This window comes from Lemur catta, chromosome 13 (genome assembly GCF_020740605.2).
Source record: "Lemur catta isolate mLemCat1 chromosome 13, mLemCat1.pri, whole genome shotgun sequence".
Classification (NCBI taxonomy): domain Eukaryota; kingdom Metazoa; phylum Chordata; class Mammalia; order Primates; family Lemuridae; genus Lemur; species Lemur catta.
This window is the reverse complement of record NC_059140.1, coordinates 75,526,915-75,544,613: the sequence shown is the minus strand read 5'-3', so window position 1 is coordinate 75,544,613 and position 17,699 is coordinate 75,526,915. Positions and strand designations below refer to the sequence as shown.

At 51.0% G+C, this 17,699-nt stretch overlaps 1 protein-coding gene across 3 annotated transcripts in view; it reads right to left on the bottom strand.

Annotated features, from left to right (window-relative positions):
- The window catches only part of SLC7A1 (solute carrier family 7 member 1), a 69,986-nt gene that overhangs the window by 3,345 nt on the left and 48,942 nt on the right, over positions 1 to 17,699 (bottom strand). For 2 of the 3 annotated variants that reach the window (XM_045566771.1, XM_045566772.1), the window contains exons 4-12: positions 14,955 to 15,113; positions 13,015 to 13,189; positions 7,633 to 7,754; positions 6,779 to 7,001; positions 5,827 to 5,966; positions 3,007 to 3,109; positions 1,194 to 1,411; positions 765 to 931; positions 62 to 170 (exon numbers count right to left, since the gene is read on the bottom strand). In XM_045566771.1, the coding sequence (XP_045422727.1) occupies positions 62 to 170; positions 765 to 931; positions 1,194 to 1,411; positions 3,007 to 3,109; positions 5,827 to 5,966; positions 6,779 to 7,001; positions 7,633 to 7,754; positions 13,015 to 13,189; positions 14,955 to 15,113 (1,416 nt within the window). The remainder of the gene's footprint in view (positions 1 to 61; positions 171 to 764; positions 932 to 1,193; positions 1,412 to 3,006; positions 3,110 to 5,826; positions 5,967 to 6,778; positions 7,002 to 7,632; positions 7,755 to 13,014; positions 13,190 to 14,954; positions 15,114 to 17,699) is intronic. The other variant, XM_045566773.1, reaches the window with a different exon arrangement.

Here is a 17,699-nt window from a genome sequence, read left to right as displayed (position 1 = left end):
TCGCCCAGGGGAGCCCGAGAGAAGCCAGGACCCTGCACGCGCTAGTCTCAGCATAACATACCCACGAGCATCCACACGGCAAACCGCACCCAGGTGCCCCGGTCCAGCTGCATCATGAGATAGACGTTCACGAAGATGCTCAGGATGGGCAGCACCGGCAGGAAAGGCACCTGCAGAGACATGAGGCGGCGTCAGACCTGGCGGGGTGGCAGGCTCGGTGACGGTGCCTGTTTGAATCACTCAGCAAAACTACCTAGGAAGGACCGTGCACCTGAGAGTCACGGGGGCTGTCAGGAAGGGTGGGGAAGAGGAAGTGAGCACCAACCTCCACCCTGCACCCCAGCACACACGGGTAGATCCCGATAGGTGGGAATTTGGTTCTAAGCCATGAAATGCCAAGGTGAGCACCATCCTAATTCTCCTCTCACGTTCTCTAGAAGGGACTAGAAGGGGGACTTCCACTTCATCTCTAAGGTCTGACTATTCTATTATTTGCATCATCAAAAATGCAGATGCCTCGCTCATCTCCAAGGCTTGGGAATGACATGTGACCCGCCTGGACAGACATTTATGAGAAGCCACCATGGACAGGTGCACCTGCCACCTGGAGCCGGACCTCTCTCAGCAGCACTGCCTGTGCCTTGGGGCTTCTGCCCCGTCTGCCCCCCGAGGCCGGCTGGCACCCAGGCCTGGCCGGGCCCACACAGGGCCAGCCGGCCAGCAGGAGGGCCAGTCTGTGGCCTGCCCCCTCCTTGAACGCTCACCTTGAACGAGAGCTTGGTCTTGCTCTCAGGCTGCTGCCAGATGATGCCGGTGACCAAGATGCAGAGGAAGACAGATCCCGCGAGCATGAAGATTGCCCACAGCTTCCTTTGGGTCAGAGCCTCCTTCCCGAGCACAGCCACGATGCAGAAGATGATGATAAGAGTGGCTAGGAAGGACAGAAGAGGGGTGCAACTCAACCGTCTCTCAAGTTCCCACAGTATCCTCAGTTCCCCCCAGATCCTATGGGGAGCGAGGCTCAACTTCTGAAGGAATCAGCCACAGTTGGGACAGAATAACTACGTCGCAGTCCGGTGGCAAGACAGATGTGCGTGTCTAGCACCTTCCTGCCCCCATGCCCATTGCCTCGGCCCCGCGCCACGCCAACAGGCAAGACCCCAGACTCCACACAGGGAAGGGCAAGCTCTTACCTATGAGGCTGGTTGAAACGTTCACAATCAGCCCAGAGAGTTTGGAAGGCTCCATGTTTTTGGGTGAGAGTATGGTTTTCAAAGAAAACATCTCTGCTTCTGGCAAGAAGCCCGTCTGGGAGTCGTTGGTGCTCCCCAGTTCGCTCTGCTCTGCCTGATCCAGCTCGTCGGACGTTCTGGCCATCTGGTACACCAGGTTAGGCTGCTCCGGCTGATACCTGCAGAGAAACGTACCACGTGACCACCATACTCTCCTTTAAGCAGGACATGCATCAGCTCAAGCTCTTAATGCGCCCTTACAGGTAAGCTGCCGGAACACAGGGCACAGAAGGGGAAGCAGGTGGCCAGAGTGGTGCCCCCTCTCATAACGCAGAGACAGGAGCAGAGCCCCGGTCTTGGTGACTCTGTTTTGGAGGAACGTGACCTCCACGGTGGGGCAGCCCAGGGGAACGCCCCGGGAGGGCTTCTCCCACTCCGAGAAAGATACAAGGCCTCTTCCCACAAAAAGGAGCTACAAGGAAGGCCAGAAATAGAAAGCAATAGCACTGGATCGCGCGCGGCACAGACAGCCAGGGAAACGTGCCTGCGGGCTGATGGATTTGAGAAATGCTGTGTGTGTGACTTGATCGGATCAATTTATTTTAAAACTCCAAGTGCCTCAGAGTAAATAACTCTATGTAGCTGGGTGAAGGACCGAGCCTGTGGTACAACTGCCAAGACAGAGCTACCTGCAAACGAAGCCCCCGTTCTCCCCCTTATCGTCCCACCCAACACAAGCAGAGAGCAAATCTTTTCCACCAGCTTTGAAAGCAGAGTGCTTCGTGAATTATCTTGCATATGATCGCTTCTGAGAGTGAGCATAAAGACATTTAACCACTTGCGCACTGATCCACTTGTGCAACACCCCTCGGTCTATTAAGAAAGTGAGGGGCCTTAGAGGATATTCTAGCATTAAGCCTCTGGGAAGGAATAAGGGGTCCACAAACTCGTTTTAGCTGATTCCACACAGCCACTACTAAGTCTTCACCCAGGTTTTCCGTAAATTAGCTGCTGAGGACATTCAAAATGGAATCAGTGACCTTGCAAGAGCACATACCTGGAAAGAAAGGAGGTGGCTCTTGTGGGGAGACCGACACTGAACGTCCCCATGAGCACATGTTCCCATGACGAATGCTGCCCTGGCCACCCCTCAAGCAGAGCCCTTTCCTCCCATAGCAAAGGACACTGGAGTCCAGGCATGTGCTTCGGGAGCAGCACTGGGGCAGGACAGCACACTGGGGCACTCATCTGGGCCCAGAGCCCACGCGACTGTCCACGGGCATGCCTGGCCCACATGAGACTAAAACAGCCGGAACGTGGTCAGCGGGGGCCGCTCCACACCATACAGTGGGACTCACTCCTCCAGCCGTGGTGCAATGAGGCTACAGAAGCATCACACTGACCCAAGTTTCACAGCCCCTGGAGTCTCCAGTTCCTATCAGGGCCAGCCCCAGTCCCCTCCATCCTAAGAACCTGGACCAAGGTGCCATCATTACCGTAAGCCTTCAAAACCTCTGATCCTGGGATCCAGACCCAATAGTTGGGCTGAGAACCTGTCTCTACCCTCCCAACATCTAGCCGAAAAAATGAGGACCCATGATAGAAGGAGGTGAGGGGCCACCCCTAACCCTTCAAGGATGTCTTCCCAACTAGGCGCTCAACCCAGACCCCACCCTCTCCTCCGCAGCCCGGATGGAGCGATCACCAACTTGAAAGTTACACCTTATAAACAGTGTCAACTGTTAAAGGTTACCAGGTGCACCGCCATACATACCGTAAGACCAACACGCAGGCGGCCACCAAAGAGTAGGCCAGGAGAGTGCCAATGGACATGAGGTCCACCAAGTCCTTCAGGTCAAAGAGGAAGGCCATCACAGCTGGGAAGAGACAGACATCAGGATGGATGCATGGCCCTCTGCACATGCCAATGACCAGGCCCACCACTCACCCGCGGTGCAGGGCACACGAAGGGCACCGTTCTTACTCCCAACCCTGGCCTTGCCATGGAAAGACTGGCTTCGAGGGAAGACAAGCTCATGATTAAATCACACGCAGTCCTCACCAGACAGTAATACTCAGTATCATTTGTTCAGAGGGTACCTTCATTCTTTTTTTATCCTTGTGGCAACTTTGTAACCCCTATCTATACCTCAGATGAAGAAACTAAAGTTCACACGGGTTAGGAGACTTATCTAAGGTCACATAGCTCCTAAGGAGAACAGCCAGGATGTGAACCAGGTTCTTGTGACTGAGTACAGTGTGTCTTCCTCTACACCGTGCTGACTCGCAGACAGCCCAGTGCATCCATCCATCATCCATCTTCTGCCATCCATCCATCCATCCATCCATCCATCCATCCATCCCATCTATCCATCAATTATCCATCTTCCATCATCCATCCATCCATATATTCATCATCCATCTTCCATCAATCCCATCCAATCATCATCCATCATCTATCCATCCATCCCATTCATTCATCTTCCATCAATCCCATCCAATCTGTCATCCACCACCCATCCATCCATCCCATCTATCCATCAATTTTCCATCTTCCATCATCCATCCATCCATATATTCATCATCCATCTTTCATCAATCCCATCCAATCCATCATCTATCCATCCATCCATCCCATTCATCCATCCCATCTATCGATCCATCTTCCATCAATCCCATCATCCACCACCCATCCATCCATCCATCCATCCATCCCATCTATCCATCCATCCCATCTATCTATCCATCCATCATCCAGACCATCCCTCTACACATCTTCCATCCTTTCATCCAGCACTGATGCAGACTGTGCCAGTCACAGGGTCCTAGGCAGTCACCATTGAGCATGGCGCACCACAGTCCTGGACCTCTCTGAGGATCCTCCCACAGCACAGACAACAGAGCTGGGTGCCAGAGAAGGGCAAGTCTGTGCTCTGAGAGGACTCTTAGGGGCTTTAACTCAGGCAGGTAAGCAGGGAAAGGAAAGCTGCTCTTCACATGTGAAGTCACTTTACATGGAAGAAATCTGAAGAGTCATCCCCAAACAGTATCAGCCCTCCTTTTAAAAAGAATTAAAACATGCATGCTTATTCAAAAATCCTTTGTAAGTTTTATGAGAATATGTATGTCTATTTATGTGGGTGCATATGTCAAGTTTTCCCATTTAAAAAACAACGGGGCTAGATCTACTTTGGGATATTTTCAAATCACATGCAATCAACACAAGTTAAAACATAAACACAAAACCGTTATTTTTCCACAAATATCTCTCAAGCCCTTCGAGATCACTGCAACTAAACCACATTTAAATTGAGGATAAGGATTAAGAGCTATGAGGACCTCCTGATAATTAGAAGAGTATCCAATTGTGCATGCCACAAATGCCTATGTTCCTACTCAAGGAAAAACTGGAGACAAATTTCTTCCATGTGAGGTGATTTTAGAAAACTGAATACTTATTTACTGCTCCTACCAAATTAAAAAAAGAGTCAATCCTTGATTTGGTGAATGGCATGAACTTCACAGTCACTCGAAAGATAGTGGTTTGATGGTCTTTATCAGCACGGGAAGGAAATTAAGCGCCTGCCTTTGTGAACACTGAAAAAATGTTTACTATTTCCAATTCCATAATCCCTAAATATTCTGGCCATATGGGGTACCCCTCAACCTGTCCACTGCAGTCACTCTCAAGAGCTAAAATCACACAACAAAACCCAGTAAGCGATTCACTCACTTCAGATGGTCGAGTGTCTCACCAGTGGCCACTGGACAAGTTGCTGTGATACGAATTGTGACCTGTGGCATGTGCCCTAACTTGCCAAAAAGACCCACCACTCTGCTCAGACCCTGGGAGGAGCTCAGCCACTTTGGCATAAAAACAAACCAGGAGTCAAAATCCAGCCCTGCCCTCACAAGTGGGCACCCCCACTTCACCGGGGCCTGCACTGCTACGTCTACACCGTGGGATGATACCTGCCTCTTGGGCTATAAAACGCAACCGAGAAAGGAGGAAACACGTGAGACAAATCCATCTAAATTGTCCTCTCGGTGATGCACCTGATCTCAGAAGATCAATCTCCTCTGGGTCCGCCACCATGTGTGAACTCGGGCAGATGACTTCATCAGCAACACCCTCAATATCCCAGGGGAATAGGGGGCACACTTTAGAAAATGCTGATTGTAAGGGATGCTTGTTTTCCAGAGAATTCGTGTGCTAAGATACACGGACACTGAATTTCCAGGTACTAACAAAAAGTCGCCCTTGTGCACCACACAAGAAGTCAGCTGGCAAGGTCTGCTCAGGGAAATGCTCTGAGACAGGGAAGGACAAGTGGCTCTGGAGGGACAGTGTGTGCCACGCTCTGCCCAGGGAGTGTGTACCAGAAAAGGTCAGACTCTGAGAATTTCATCACATCCTCTGCCAAACTGGCCTCTGCCTTTGGTCAAAAGGACAGGTATCTTTCAGTGAACCAGGTCCAAGTGTGTCAAAAAGACCAGTTAAAATTTCTCACGGACCAGTACGATTCGAGATGTCTCCCTAGGGAATAATAACTGCATGGTGAAAACAGCATGTGCAGTGAGTGCCCGCACTTACCAGCGATGGCACCGGAGGTTAACGTGGCGATTATTGGTGTTTTGGTCCTATCATTGATTTTGGCCAAAAATTTAAACAGCAGTCCATCTTCAGCCATGGCGTAGATAACTCGAGGCATAGGAAACATGGAGCCTAAAAGACTAGATTAGGGGGGAAAAGGCAAAACGTGTGAGCAAAACTGGCTCCTCAGGGATACGGGCACCACGTACAAACATGCACAGCTTCCCACTGAGGAGAGGGAGCCCGAATTTCTCTCCAAGAACTGCAGTCTCCCTCACTGGGAGGCCCACAGCTAGAAGATCCAGCATTTAATAAATCAACCCCAGAAAGAGCACATGCTGTCAGTATGGACTGTGGTAAAGAACAGGGAACACCTAACATGAACTAAGGTGAAATCCAGTCGTAGTCTGTATGGAAGGGAAGGTGGGTATTTCCTCCTGCAATTGTTTCCAGCTGGGTCAAACAGAAAACACAAGCACCACTGCACTCACAAGGACTTCTCAGTGGCAAATCAACGTTTAGCAAATAGTTCCCACTGACGCGGGCTAGTGGGAGACGCCAGGGCAAAAATGTTTCTCATCACAAGGCACTTACGCCCCTTTCCTAAGTAGCCCCAGCTTGACCGTCAAACTAAGGGCCAAAATATGGGGCTCAAAGAGGGGGCTGGTCCTGTGGCCGACGTTAGGGACAGAGGCCGGAGCCTTGATGAGCGGATTAATGCTGGCAAGTCAGCCTCGGTTCTTCGGGATGAAAATGTCAGAAACACAAACTCTTGGGATGATTAACAGCAACAACAAGGGGGGAGAGCCACCACTGGGGCTGGGGTGCTGGCTCTGTCTCAAGGGAAGAGGGATATTAGCAGCTGACCCGTGTCCCACAAGGCCTCACCCGGCCTGCCGAAGCCTTGCTCCCTCCCAACCTCCGGACTCCCGGGGGAGAAAGCCTCTCTCACCTGGTAGAAAGCGCACAGAGGGAGCCCACGGCCACTGCGTACTTGGCGCCTTCCCAGCCCACATGCTTGAAGGCGTCGGGCAGGGGGCTGTCCTTGTCCAGGCAGAAGTACGGCATCATGAGCGTGAGGGCGGCCGACACCCCGAAGTACGCGACAAAGCAGATGAGGAGGGAGGCGACGATGCCCACGGGGATGGCCTTCTGCGGGTTCTTGACCTCCTCGCCTAGGGGCAGCGGGGGGTGAGCCTGAGCAGGGCAGGCGGCCAGGGGTGCAGCCTCCCTGAGTGACACCCAAGGGCAGCCGGTGCCAGGGGGCCCATGCACACCACAAGTAACGGCCCCACAGTGCTCGACCCTGCAGGACACAGGACAGGGTCCTCGGGGCTTCCAGGAACGGGGGCAGCACTCAGTATCACACACCAGACGGCCCACGGCCCGGACGGTGTTCTCGGCCTGCACATCGCGGTTCAGCCAAGGAAGAGACTTGTTTCCCTTGGCAGAGAAAACCTGGGAGGCTCAGTGGAGCCTGACCGGCTCAATCCACCAGGATGACAATATTTTTAATGGCCTCATTTCTCCCGGATGCACAGATAGAAAATCAGGCTGCAGCTACGCTGCCATTATCCCATTCCAACAGCAGGACCGTTAGTCACGTTCCTGATGCAGTTTCCTGTCAGCACTGCCACTCGGGGAAGTGCTAAGGGGGAGGTATCGGGGATTAGCAGGAAGCTGCAAAAACACACGTCACTGGCATGTGGGAGCGCGGCGCGGGGAGGGGCAGCGGCGAGCCCCGTGCAGCGTCGCCGCCGTCTGCTGGTGAGCAGAAGGCCCGCGGACGGTGGCGGACGGACGTACCTGTGGTGGCGATGCAGTCAAAGCCCACGAAGGCGTAGAAGCAAGTCGCTGCCCCTGACAGGACACCAGAGAATCCGAAGGGCATAAATCCACCAACACCAGGCAGCCCTCCCTTTGTGTTACTAGAAAAAAGAGCCACAGTCAAAATCACAGCGCCCGTGCGGAGTCTGGCTCCAGGAGCAGCGCTCTCTCCTGACGAGAAGCGATGCCAGGCAGTCGCCCCCCCCACCGGTTCCGGCCGCCTTGCCCAGGGCTCCAGACCCTCTGCCCGTGACCTGGGGGTGCTGCCACCTGCCCCGGCGTTCCAACCCCATGGGCAGCAGGCCTCTCTGCCCTTTGTGACCCAAAACCAAACGTGTGCACAGGATCGCCCTTTCCAGAAGCATCTTCCAAACAATGACGTTGGCAGAGAGGCAGGGGCTGTGGTCGGGGGGTCCCCTGTGGCTGGCCCCACTCCCTCCTCCCTAGGACCCTCAGCGGGAGACACGGAGCCACCAGTCAGGTGCACGGACCTGCCCCTGGTCCCATGCTTACCAGTAACTAAACCTCAAAACAAACATTTTTGGGAGAAACCCAGGTTAAAAAAAAAAGTGTATTATCTTGGTCTTAAGCACCCATGTGCACGAGGCAGATAGAGTCTAGGGGGCCAGGGTTCCGCAGCTTTTGCCTGGTGGGTGGAGACCAGGCCTGGCACACAGCAGGGCTCGGCACATTATCTTCTAAATTAATGAATGCAAAGTCAAACAAGCACGGTTATAAATGCAGATGTCCAAAAGACCAGCTACTTAAATGCTCAGAAAATAGTCCCAGTGACTCTGACACCCGTGACCGACGCTGGGCCCACGTTCAGCACAGCGCTTCGGCCCATCCCAGGGCAACATAAAGTCCTCCAAGCCCCTGCTCCCTGCCGTACAGAGCTTGGGCTGTCTGTCACCCCCCACATGCCGTGTTCTGGGGCTGCACTGCATGGGTCAGTCCAGGTGGCTTCCCTGGGCACCGTGGCTAATTCTGACACATGCCACCCCTGCCTGTCACCAGGTAACCCCAAGCCTTCGGCACCAGCACTCTGCTGCCACCTGAAAGGCAGCTGAACTCCTTCCAGTTAGAGGAGGGGCCCTTGTTCCTCCCCCACCATCCACACCTGTGCCAGCTGTGGGGCTGCAGGCTTCTGTCCTGTCACAGGGCCACTGTGAGCAGCCCCCATGAGGACGATCACCACCCTCCTCTGTCCCTCCCACTCAACCAGGCTGACAGCCACCTCCATCTGACTGCACAGGACACATCACTGCCCTAAACCACATCACTTCCTGGCGCGAGAAGAACCACATGGGATATATATAAGGGATAGATGTAGGAAAATACATTGCCAAACAAGAGCTTTATTTTGTCATCTTAAAGTGTGACTAAAACTCACAACCAAAGTACAAACACAAGCAGCCCAGGAGAAGTCAGTCAGCAAGGCGGCAGGACACAGTCTCCCCGTCCCGGCGGCCCACTGGCTGGCCTGCTTCCACTGTGGACACCATCCAGCCAAAGAACACAGAACACCCTGCTAAGCAGACTCCTATTATTCAGTGGCCTCAGCTCAAAACAAAACCGGTGACAACCACATGGCTCAGGAGAGGGAGGAGGAGACCCCAGGAGGAGGGGAACCCACGAGTCAGAATGTCTTCTGTGGGCCGGGCCCTACCGCCGCCAGGACGACAGACGCCCACTGGCTCCAGTCCTAAGGCATCAAGAGCTGTTGAAATGGCAGCAAATACAAATACACAAATGCCAGCATTGATGGGGTGCTTCAAGCAACCCTGAGGCACGAGCACCTAGAAAGGCTTCGAGAATTCCATTTCTGGGGAGGTGGAGAGGGCAGGGACTAGATACAGAAAGAGACCGACTGGCAGAAGCGGCCTAAGGGCTGGCACGGCCCTTCCTCACGCAGACGCAGATGGGCAAAGCTCAAAGGACAAGGAAGGCGGGGAGAGAGGGAGGCCAGGGGGTGTGGGTGACCTGCAGCGGGAGGGGGCAAAAGGAAAGGCTTCGCAGTTGGGTCTTCAGGACTGTGGCAGGGGAGGAATCAGGTACACCTCCAGGCCATGGGACGTGAGTGACAGGGGAAGGCGCACGTGAGCAACGATACGCCAGTGCCCGCTGACCATGACACCTGCTACACCTGCTCCGCGTACTGCACTGCCGCACACCAACGTCGGCAGGACCCAGGCGCTGGGACGTTGGGCAACCACAGCAAGGAACAAGAGCCTGATACTAAAAACGAAGTCTGCAGGGCATGCTAGGAACAGTCTGGGCGTGACTGATCCCAGTGGCAGGGTATCAACAGAATCCTTTCTATAGGAGGCTCAGACCAAAACATTTAAAATATTTTTTAAGTCTCTACATATAATCAATGATTAACCTGCCATATGCACATGGTGGCTGTGTCCACTCACCGTCCGGCAACTCACACACAAAGGCGTGGGGCTGCTGCCCACGGCCACCGTGCGGCAATGTCGCCTCGTGACAAGGTGAAGCAAAATCCAGGTCGCACTTCAGCGTTTCTTGCCCTGCAGAGTGGGCGGCAGCCTTTCTGCATCCACCCGCCTGGCCACTCAGAAGTTAGCACAGACAGTGTCTGGGACAGTAAGGGGGCCAGGGCCGCCGGCACGACCTGTTACGCCTGCGTGAGCCGTGAACGTCTACAGCATGGCTCCCATGTCCTGACTTACACCCGCCGCCCTGACATAAACTGCTAGCTGTCCTCGAAAGCCACACGCCCCTGTTCTTCTACAAAGAAAAGGGACCCTTAATTATTTTAGATATATTTACTACCCATCTGAGAATCAAGACTGTTTCTCAATTTCGATACAAGGTGTAGCCATTTGACTAAGTGCTGATCAAGGAGATTTAAGCAGGTGTGGTGTCCGCGCCTGCTGAGAAACGTCTGGGGATCTCGTAGGGGGTGCCCTCCACTTGCCCCTTCTCCTTCCTGCTTGCTGGAGCAGGAGGAGCCAGCTTGGGTCCTGGGGTGACCTTGGGAATGTTGCCCGTGGACAAAGTCATGCGATGGGAGGACTGGATCCCTGGCCCAGTAAAGGGATACCCTGGACTGACCACCAAAGAGAACCACAGCTTGATCTTGTTGAAGCCAGTGTTAGTTTGGGGTTTCCACTCTAAGGGACAGATGCCTTGCAGCACTTTCTCCACAGGCTCCCATGTAGGATCGCTGCTTTGCTGCTGCTGTATCTACAGAATGCTGGATAAGGAAGCCAGAGGTAGCACAGGTCAAAGGCAGGGACGAACCGGCCAGTCTGGGAGGTAACACCCCTATCACAGCCTGAGACACAGACTGACTCCAGGCTCCAAGGAGACTTCCCAGCCAGCCACGGGAAGAGCATCCTAAAATCACAAACCCAGGCTGGTCAAAACTGCCTCCAAATCCACGCACGCTGAAGCTCCTCCATGTTACATGGTTTGGTTGGGAAGTGCCCTGCTATTTCAGGGAGACAAGCAATTTCATGCAAGACTACATGGCTGTTGTCAGAAATACAAATCTACAGCTGGAGGACAAAAGAAAAACAACGATGCTTAGAGATTTTAACAAAAGGAAAGAGCAAGCTTGACCCCAGTCCTGTAGAGCTCTGCTGATTCCCTACCGTCCCCAACAGCTGTGCCCGGGCCTGGGGAGCTGGGCCTGGCAGCAAGGCCATCAGATATAACCTGCGATCCAGGGGCTGGGGCAACAAATGCCGCTTTGTCTGGGAGGCCGGTACAGTTCATCTCCACCTGGGCGTCTGCGTGAGGATGACCGGTGAAAGTAAATACCATCGGCTGGCACAAACAATCTCTTCATAAAAATAATAAAATTAAATCTTGATTGGCAACCAGGACATGAGAGGTACCCTCTATCTTTCCTTCCTGACCTATAAATAGCAACCAGTGAAATATGCTCTCAAAGTTTTCAAATGGTATTTTGAATTGGCTTTACTCCACCCTGAATTAATGGGCACTGATAACTTTGGCATAAATATGACTCCGGAATGCTTGGGAATGACACATTAAAAGTCCTTATTTCTCTGTAACAGAGTTTAGGAAAGCAAAGCTGTTTTTATTTGAACTGTCAACTACATAATATTCGTGTCAGTGAAGTTTCATGTATCTAATGCAATAGTTTCCTGTTTACACTCTAGTAATAGCTTCCAGCCCCGTATCAATGCTTGGAGGGGCACTTGGCCCTAAACCAATGCCCCGTTGCTGCCAATACCCCCCGTGTGAGATAGCGCTTCTCAGCCTTCCTTACACCAGGTGTGGCCACCCGTAGAGTCCTGCCTGCGGAACATGGCAGAAAGGCTGTGTGTCTTCCGGGTCTCTCCGTGACAGCCCCGGGCACACTCTCTTCCACGGGCTCTGCTTCCTGGGAGAGCTGGGCTGTGCTTGTGCCCACAGGACAGCCCTGACCAGGCAGATGAGGACAACGTCCCAGGGGATGACGGAGCAAGAGGGAAGACGTCTGGTCCCCAGAGGTCTGTGGCAGCTGAGCCAGCCAGCCGGGCTAGACCACTGATTTCAGAACCTGAAACATCACTGCAAAGCCCCTGCATTGTATGAGGGTCTCTTTATCATCCCAGTTTAGCTTTCAGCCTGAATTAAAATAGAATCACAGATAAAACCCAACCCCCCACTCTCCATGTTGGGACCTGCAGAGTCACCTGATTCATTACGACTATTTGGCTCTGCTTCCTAGATGGCCTGAGCTCGCTGGAAGGCCTGAGACGGCACAGGGTGGAGAGCCGGCCGCCGCCCCAGCTCTGGTGTCCACGTCGGAGACGGGGCCACGGTTGTCAGGCCGAGGCAGCGCACGTCAAACGTGGGAGGAAGATACTGTTATACTCATATTTTGATACTCCAGTAATTCTGAAAACCTTTGGGCAAAGTCCCATATATTTCTTCGTCCCTGTGTCACACTAGGAAGGCATTTAAAGGCAAAGTGATATCAGCACGGCGTCTCGGAGACAATCTTTGCTGAATACAAAACGCAGACGTTGGCCATGAAACAGAACACGCGGAAAGAGAGATTACTGAGTGAGTCTGACGATGACGATCCTGACCTATACACAATTTGGAATTAGAGCGACAATTTTGATTTCCTGAATCTTTCTCATCATACAACGTTTTGTCCGATTCAGGGGAATAAACCTTCGTAGAAACTCCAAACATATAAAATACCCTTGGGCTGCAAAAAACAAAACAAAAACATTAACAAAATGTATTCGAAGATGTTTTTCTAAAAAGGCACACACTGTCCTAGCCTGTTACAGCCCCAGATTCATGTATGTGCCGTGACATACCAACATGGAGAATGGCCACACGCGAGGGACAGAAGAAACAACTCACTTGTTCAGACAGAGATGGCCGGACGTATTCTGGAAATCCTCCTCCGTGAGCTGCCAGTTCTTAATTGATCCTTTCACGAATCCTGACACCATGATAAAGCCCAGGACCAGGACGTTGACACAAGTGAATATTTTGTTGACCATGGCCGACTCTTTCACACCAAGAGTTAAAAGTCCTGAAAAAGTGCACAGACGGGAAACCTTGCCTGAGTGTTAACCACACACCGCGTGGGCCCCTCCTGGGATGGGGATGGGAGGGAGACAGAGAGAACTGGGAGTGGGGAGAAACTCATCGTCTTTCTGCAGGCAGGAACCTAAGTAACCCGAGTCCAAGGGGTGTTTCACAGGCTCTCAGAGTTGGTCTTCCAGATCCCCTTGAGAATTGAGGACGTCACCCAAGGGGCACCCAAGGACTGCAGAGATCTGGACTGTGACAGTCAACTGTCCATGGGAAGTCCCTCGCAGAGAGTGCAGGGGGCCTCGACCCGCCCACCAAGCCCATTCTTTGCACTAAAATGACATTGCTGGGAAACGACCTTCAGAAGCAAACCCAGGAAGAGACGCTGTGCTCAAGTTTCTTGGTACAATGAGAGTTTTTCAGAGGAGGAAATTATTCAGATTTACTTTGGGATGTTGGTAATACATTAGCAATAACAACTAACTGTGGTTTTGGAACCACTAACACACATGGTTCCTCAATGGGCTCAGTGCACATAAAATAAAGCCTGAGCTAAACTAGCTCCAGCTTGTAAACTCACATTAAAATAAAAAGTAATAAAAATGCACAGGAACCTCTGACAGACACCTGGTGTCTGTCAGGTACCTCTGACAGGTACCTCTGAGGCACCTCCCACAGGACCACTTAGTGTGAAGACACCATTCGGGGACTTCCATGGCCGAACTCTCTGTGGCACAGAGAGGGGCTGATGGCAACACCCAACCACCACCATGATCTGAGACCACTGCTCTGCCATGGAGGCCTGTCATACATTTTAAAATAAAAACTGCTGTACCCGTGAGATTGAATTTGGAAGTGCAGATGTTAGAAGAGAATTGGGTAGTTAATCACGGGGAGACACCTTGCCATGCGTCCCTCCCTCACACATTTATTATTACAAAATAAAATCTTACTAGTGCAACAAACATTTTCTGATACATGTTTCTGCCAGCTGGACTCAGAAATACTGCCGAGACCAGAGACCAGCCTAGGAGAAGTTATTCCAATTATGTGGTGTGTAAAATAACGCATGCCATTTTAAAAACTCATCCAAAATTTTCTAACCCCAAATATGAATTTATTTGCATTTCAGCTTCATGTTTACGGAGCCCCATGGAACGAAACTCCCATCCTGCTGGCCGAGAGGCGAACACATGTCGCTAACTAGGAGCTGCCGTCAGCTGTGCTCAAGCAGTGTCTGGAATTTTAAAATTCTGTAACCACAATTTTGTCATGAAACTTATTTATTTAAAGGGTGTTTTGATGGTTGTTAGGTGTAAAACCATCCGAGACGCCGTTAGACGCCCCAGGCACACATCAGTGTTCCAGACAGACCTCATTCCTCCACATTTTCCTGGCTGATGAATGACCACTTTCCTTGCCAACTGGTCATCCACGGAGTCTAAAGAATTTTCACCCCTGGGTCACTTGTGCAAAAAGCCTGCAGCACTGAGAAAATCTTACTCCACAGTTACACTAAACACCTGAGATGCTCCTTTAATTAAGTGGACACAACTCAACAGCTATGAAGCAGGCCAGCTCTGTGTGAGCCTATGAGAAGCTCAAGACATCTGCACGAATTACGAAAACAGAGCAGAACAAAAAGAAACGGTGCAGAGGGTTAAAGAGAAGAGGAAGAAAGGAAGGAAGGAACCTCACAGGGCCCTGCCATAAACGCTGTGCCCATGGGTCCGACTTGGCTTCTTTTTCAGTGTGTGCTTTACCTGTCAAGATGAGAATTATGATCACAGCGAATATGTCGGGGTTTTCGGCCAGCACCCCCGGGGCATTCAGGGCCATGTGTGTCCGGGAGAACTGCCCGATGGGTCTGCCTAGGAGCTCATCAAACGTAGCGCTCCAGGCTCTTGCTACGCTTGAAGTACCTGCCACAAAACACACAGCAGAGGGATTCAGGGAAAACAGTTAGCAGGTATTTCTCATCAGGCTCCACGCTGACAGCATCCGTCCGGGGGTAACAGACGGTGTTGGAATCTTTCAGCAGCAGCCAGACCACAGGGTATGTGGGGCCAGGAGTGAGGGTCAACCAAAGCTGAGAGTGAGACGTAGGAGAAGGCTTCTGGGGCCTGGAGAGGAATGCACACGTGTACTGTGTGCATCGAACACATTGACATCCAAAGAAAAATTTTATGAAACAATCACCCTTACCACCCGGGAGGCACTCGGATAGTATGTATTTAATGCTACCTATTTTATCTCACTTTTTGACATTTCAAAAAAATACTGATGACAACTCATGAAATTGATTTCATAATGTACTCCTGGGGTACATCTGGCAGTCTGGAGGAACATCGCTTAGGAAGCCCCTTTTCCAGGACCCCCTTGGCAACCAAGTTGATGAGACCTGCACCCCAATAACATGATTCTCCCAGCAAGAAGAGGGGCCCAAGGAGACCCCTGACGGGGTAGCCCCCATCTCAGAGACAAAGCCAGCTTCTCATCTCAGAGCCACTCATCTCTGCCACTTTGTGCCTGAACCTAACGTGGAGGTCACAGTGTCCCCAGAGTGCAAGACCACAGAAAAAGCTGAGCCCTCCTCGTTCTCCCCAAACCCCAAACTCCCCAGCCTTGAGGAACACAGAGGCAGCACCCAAATGCCAACAGTAGTTGGCTTCTCTCTCTCTCATTTAATTTTTTTTGTATTTTTGGGGGACCGAGTCTTGCTCTGTTGCCCCTGCTGGATCCAGGACTCTGCATCATAGCTCACTGCAGCCTCAAACTCCTGGGCTCAAGCGATCCTCCTGCCTCAGCCTCCCGAGTAGCTGCGACTAGAGGTATGTGCCACCACGCCCAGCTAATTTTCTCCCGTTTAATTCTGAGAAGAGTCACTGTTGTGTTTCTCAGGAAACATTAAATACCACTCAAAGTGGTGTTTCTCAGGAAACGTCACTAAAATTCCAGTATTTGCATACACCATTTTCCTTTATTTTCAAAGTGGGCCTTGTGGGTGACTATGGTCTGAATTATCCACAGAACTCTGCCAGAGTGATCTGCACAGAGATTAAATTTGGTTATTTGGTCTCATGCTGAGTACTTTTCCAATAACTGTAAAACGTAAACACATGTCTTCCTCCTGAGTAGCCAATCTATTATGAATTCTGCAAAAATGGTCTCACTGTCTCCCCACCATCCCCACATGGCCAGCTCTGTGGATCCGGCTCTCAAGCCCTGTCCTGCTGGATGGGAGGGGCTACCCGGCCTTCCTTCCCAGCTGTCCCCCTTCCCTTTTCTGCATCATGCCTTTTAAAAAAATTGCTGCAAAAACTGCTGTTCCCCAGGAGCTGAGGCTGAGAATAAATTTTCATAACACATGCAAATAGTCTTACACAAGCAAATAGCACTCTGGCAAAGACTCTTTCATTTTTTGGTCTAGAAGCAGCAAGCGCTTCATGTTCAATGTATATTTTATGCCCAGGTAAATCCTCTAGAAACATAACGGTCCATTTAAAATAGCTACAATCCCACTGAGAGACTTCAGCTTGTGAGAACCATTTGTGGTTGTAAGTTTTGATGCTGAACTAAAAAAAAAAAAAGAAAGATTATGAATTTTATTTTAGAACCCAGAAGAGGAAGCTCTGCGGGTCCTCGGCAGATACTGCAGCTGCTGAGAGAGAGAGAAGGTGCTGCTCCCCTGCTGACGCCCAAGCGAGCCAGGACCCACACGCCTCAACTTACCACTTCTTGCTGGTTTTTGATAACATTACCAAAAAGCTTGCTTAAAAAATAAAACTGAATGTTTAGGGGGCATCTGTATTTTTATTTCTGTGAAGTGGCCACTGATATCCTTTGCTTATTCTTATGTTCAGGGGTTTGTTTCTTTTAAGTCAATGTGTTCAACTTCAACTGTAGTCAAAATGCAAAGAACGTTAGACAGGAGCAAAGCATGTCTGTGTACAGAGCTGACAGACCTTTCGTTTCTGGCTTCCTTGTTTGTCGGGTGGCTGTGTTTACGGCTGATGCCCGGGGCTGGCAGTGAGGGCTGGGGCCCCGGCAGCGTGGAGAACCACATCGACAAAGGCCTTAAAAATACACAGCCCCACTTACAGAGACATTCTGCTTCTTCAACAGGTTTTAAGAAAAAAATCATGGCTATGCCTGAAGACAAAAAGTAATTAGCTGTTCGTAACAACAAGAACACAACTGGAAACAATCTAAACATCCCATAAGGACATCCAACCAATTATGCTGTGCATATAAATCTATACAATGGTGTGCAACCATTGGGAATACTAGTCTGGAGTAACAGCTAACAGTAGGAGAACTGTTTACTATATACCATTGTATGAAGAGACAGACTGTATTAAAATATATTACACGTTCCAATTCACAAAAGTAGTAACAATGGGTATGTCTACTTTCCTCTTTGTATTTTTCTTTATTTCTCAATGTTTTCTCCTTCAGTGAGAACTATTTACTCTAATAATCAGAAAAAAATACTAAAAGAAACTAAA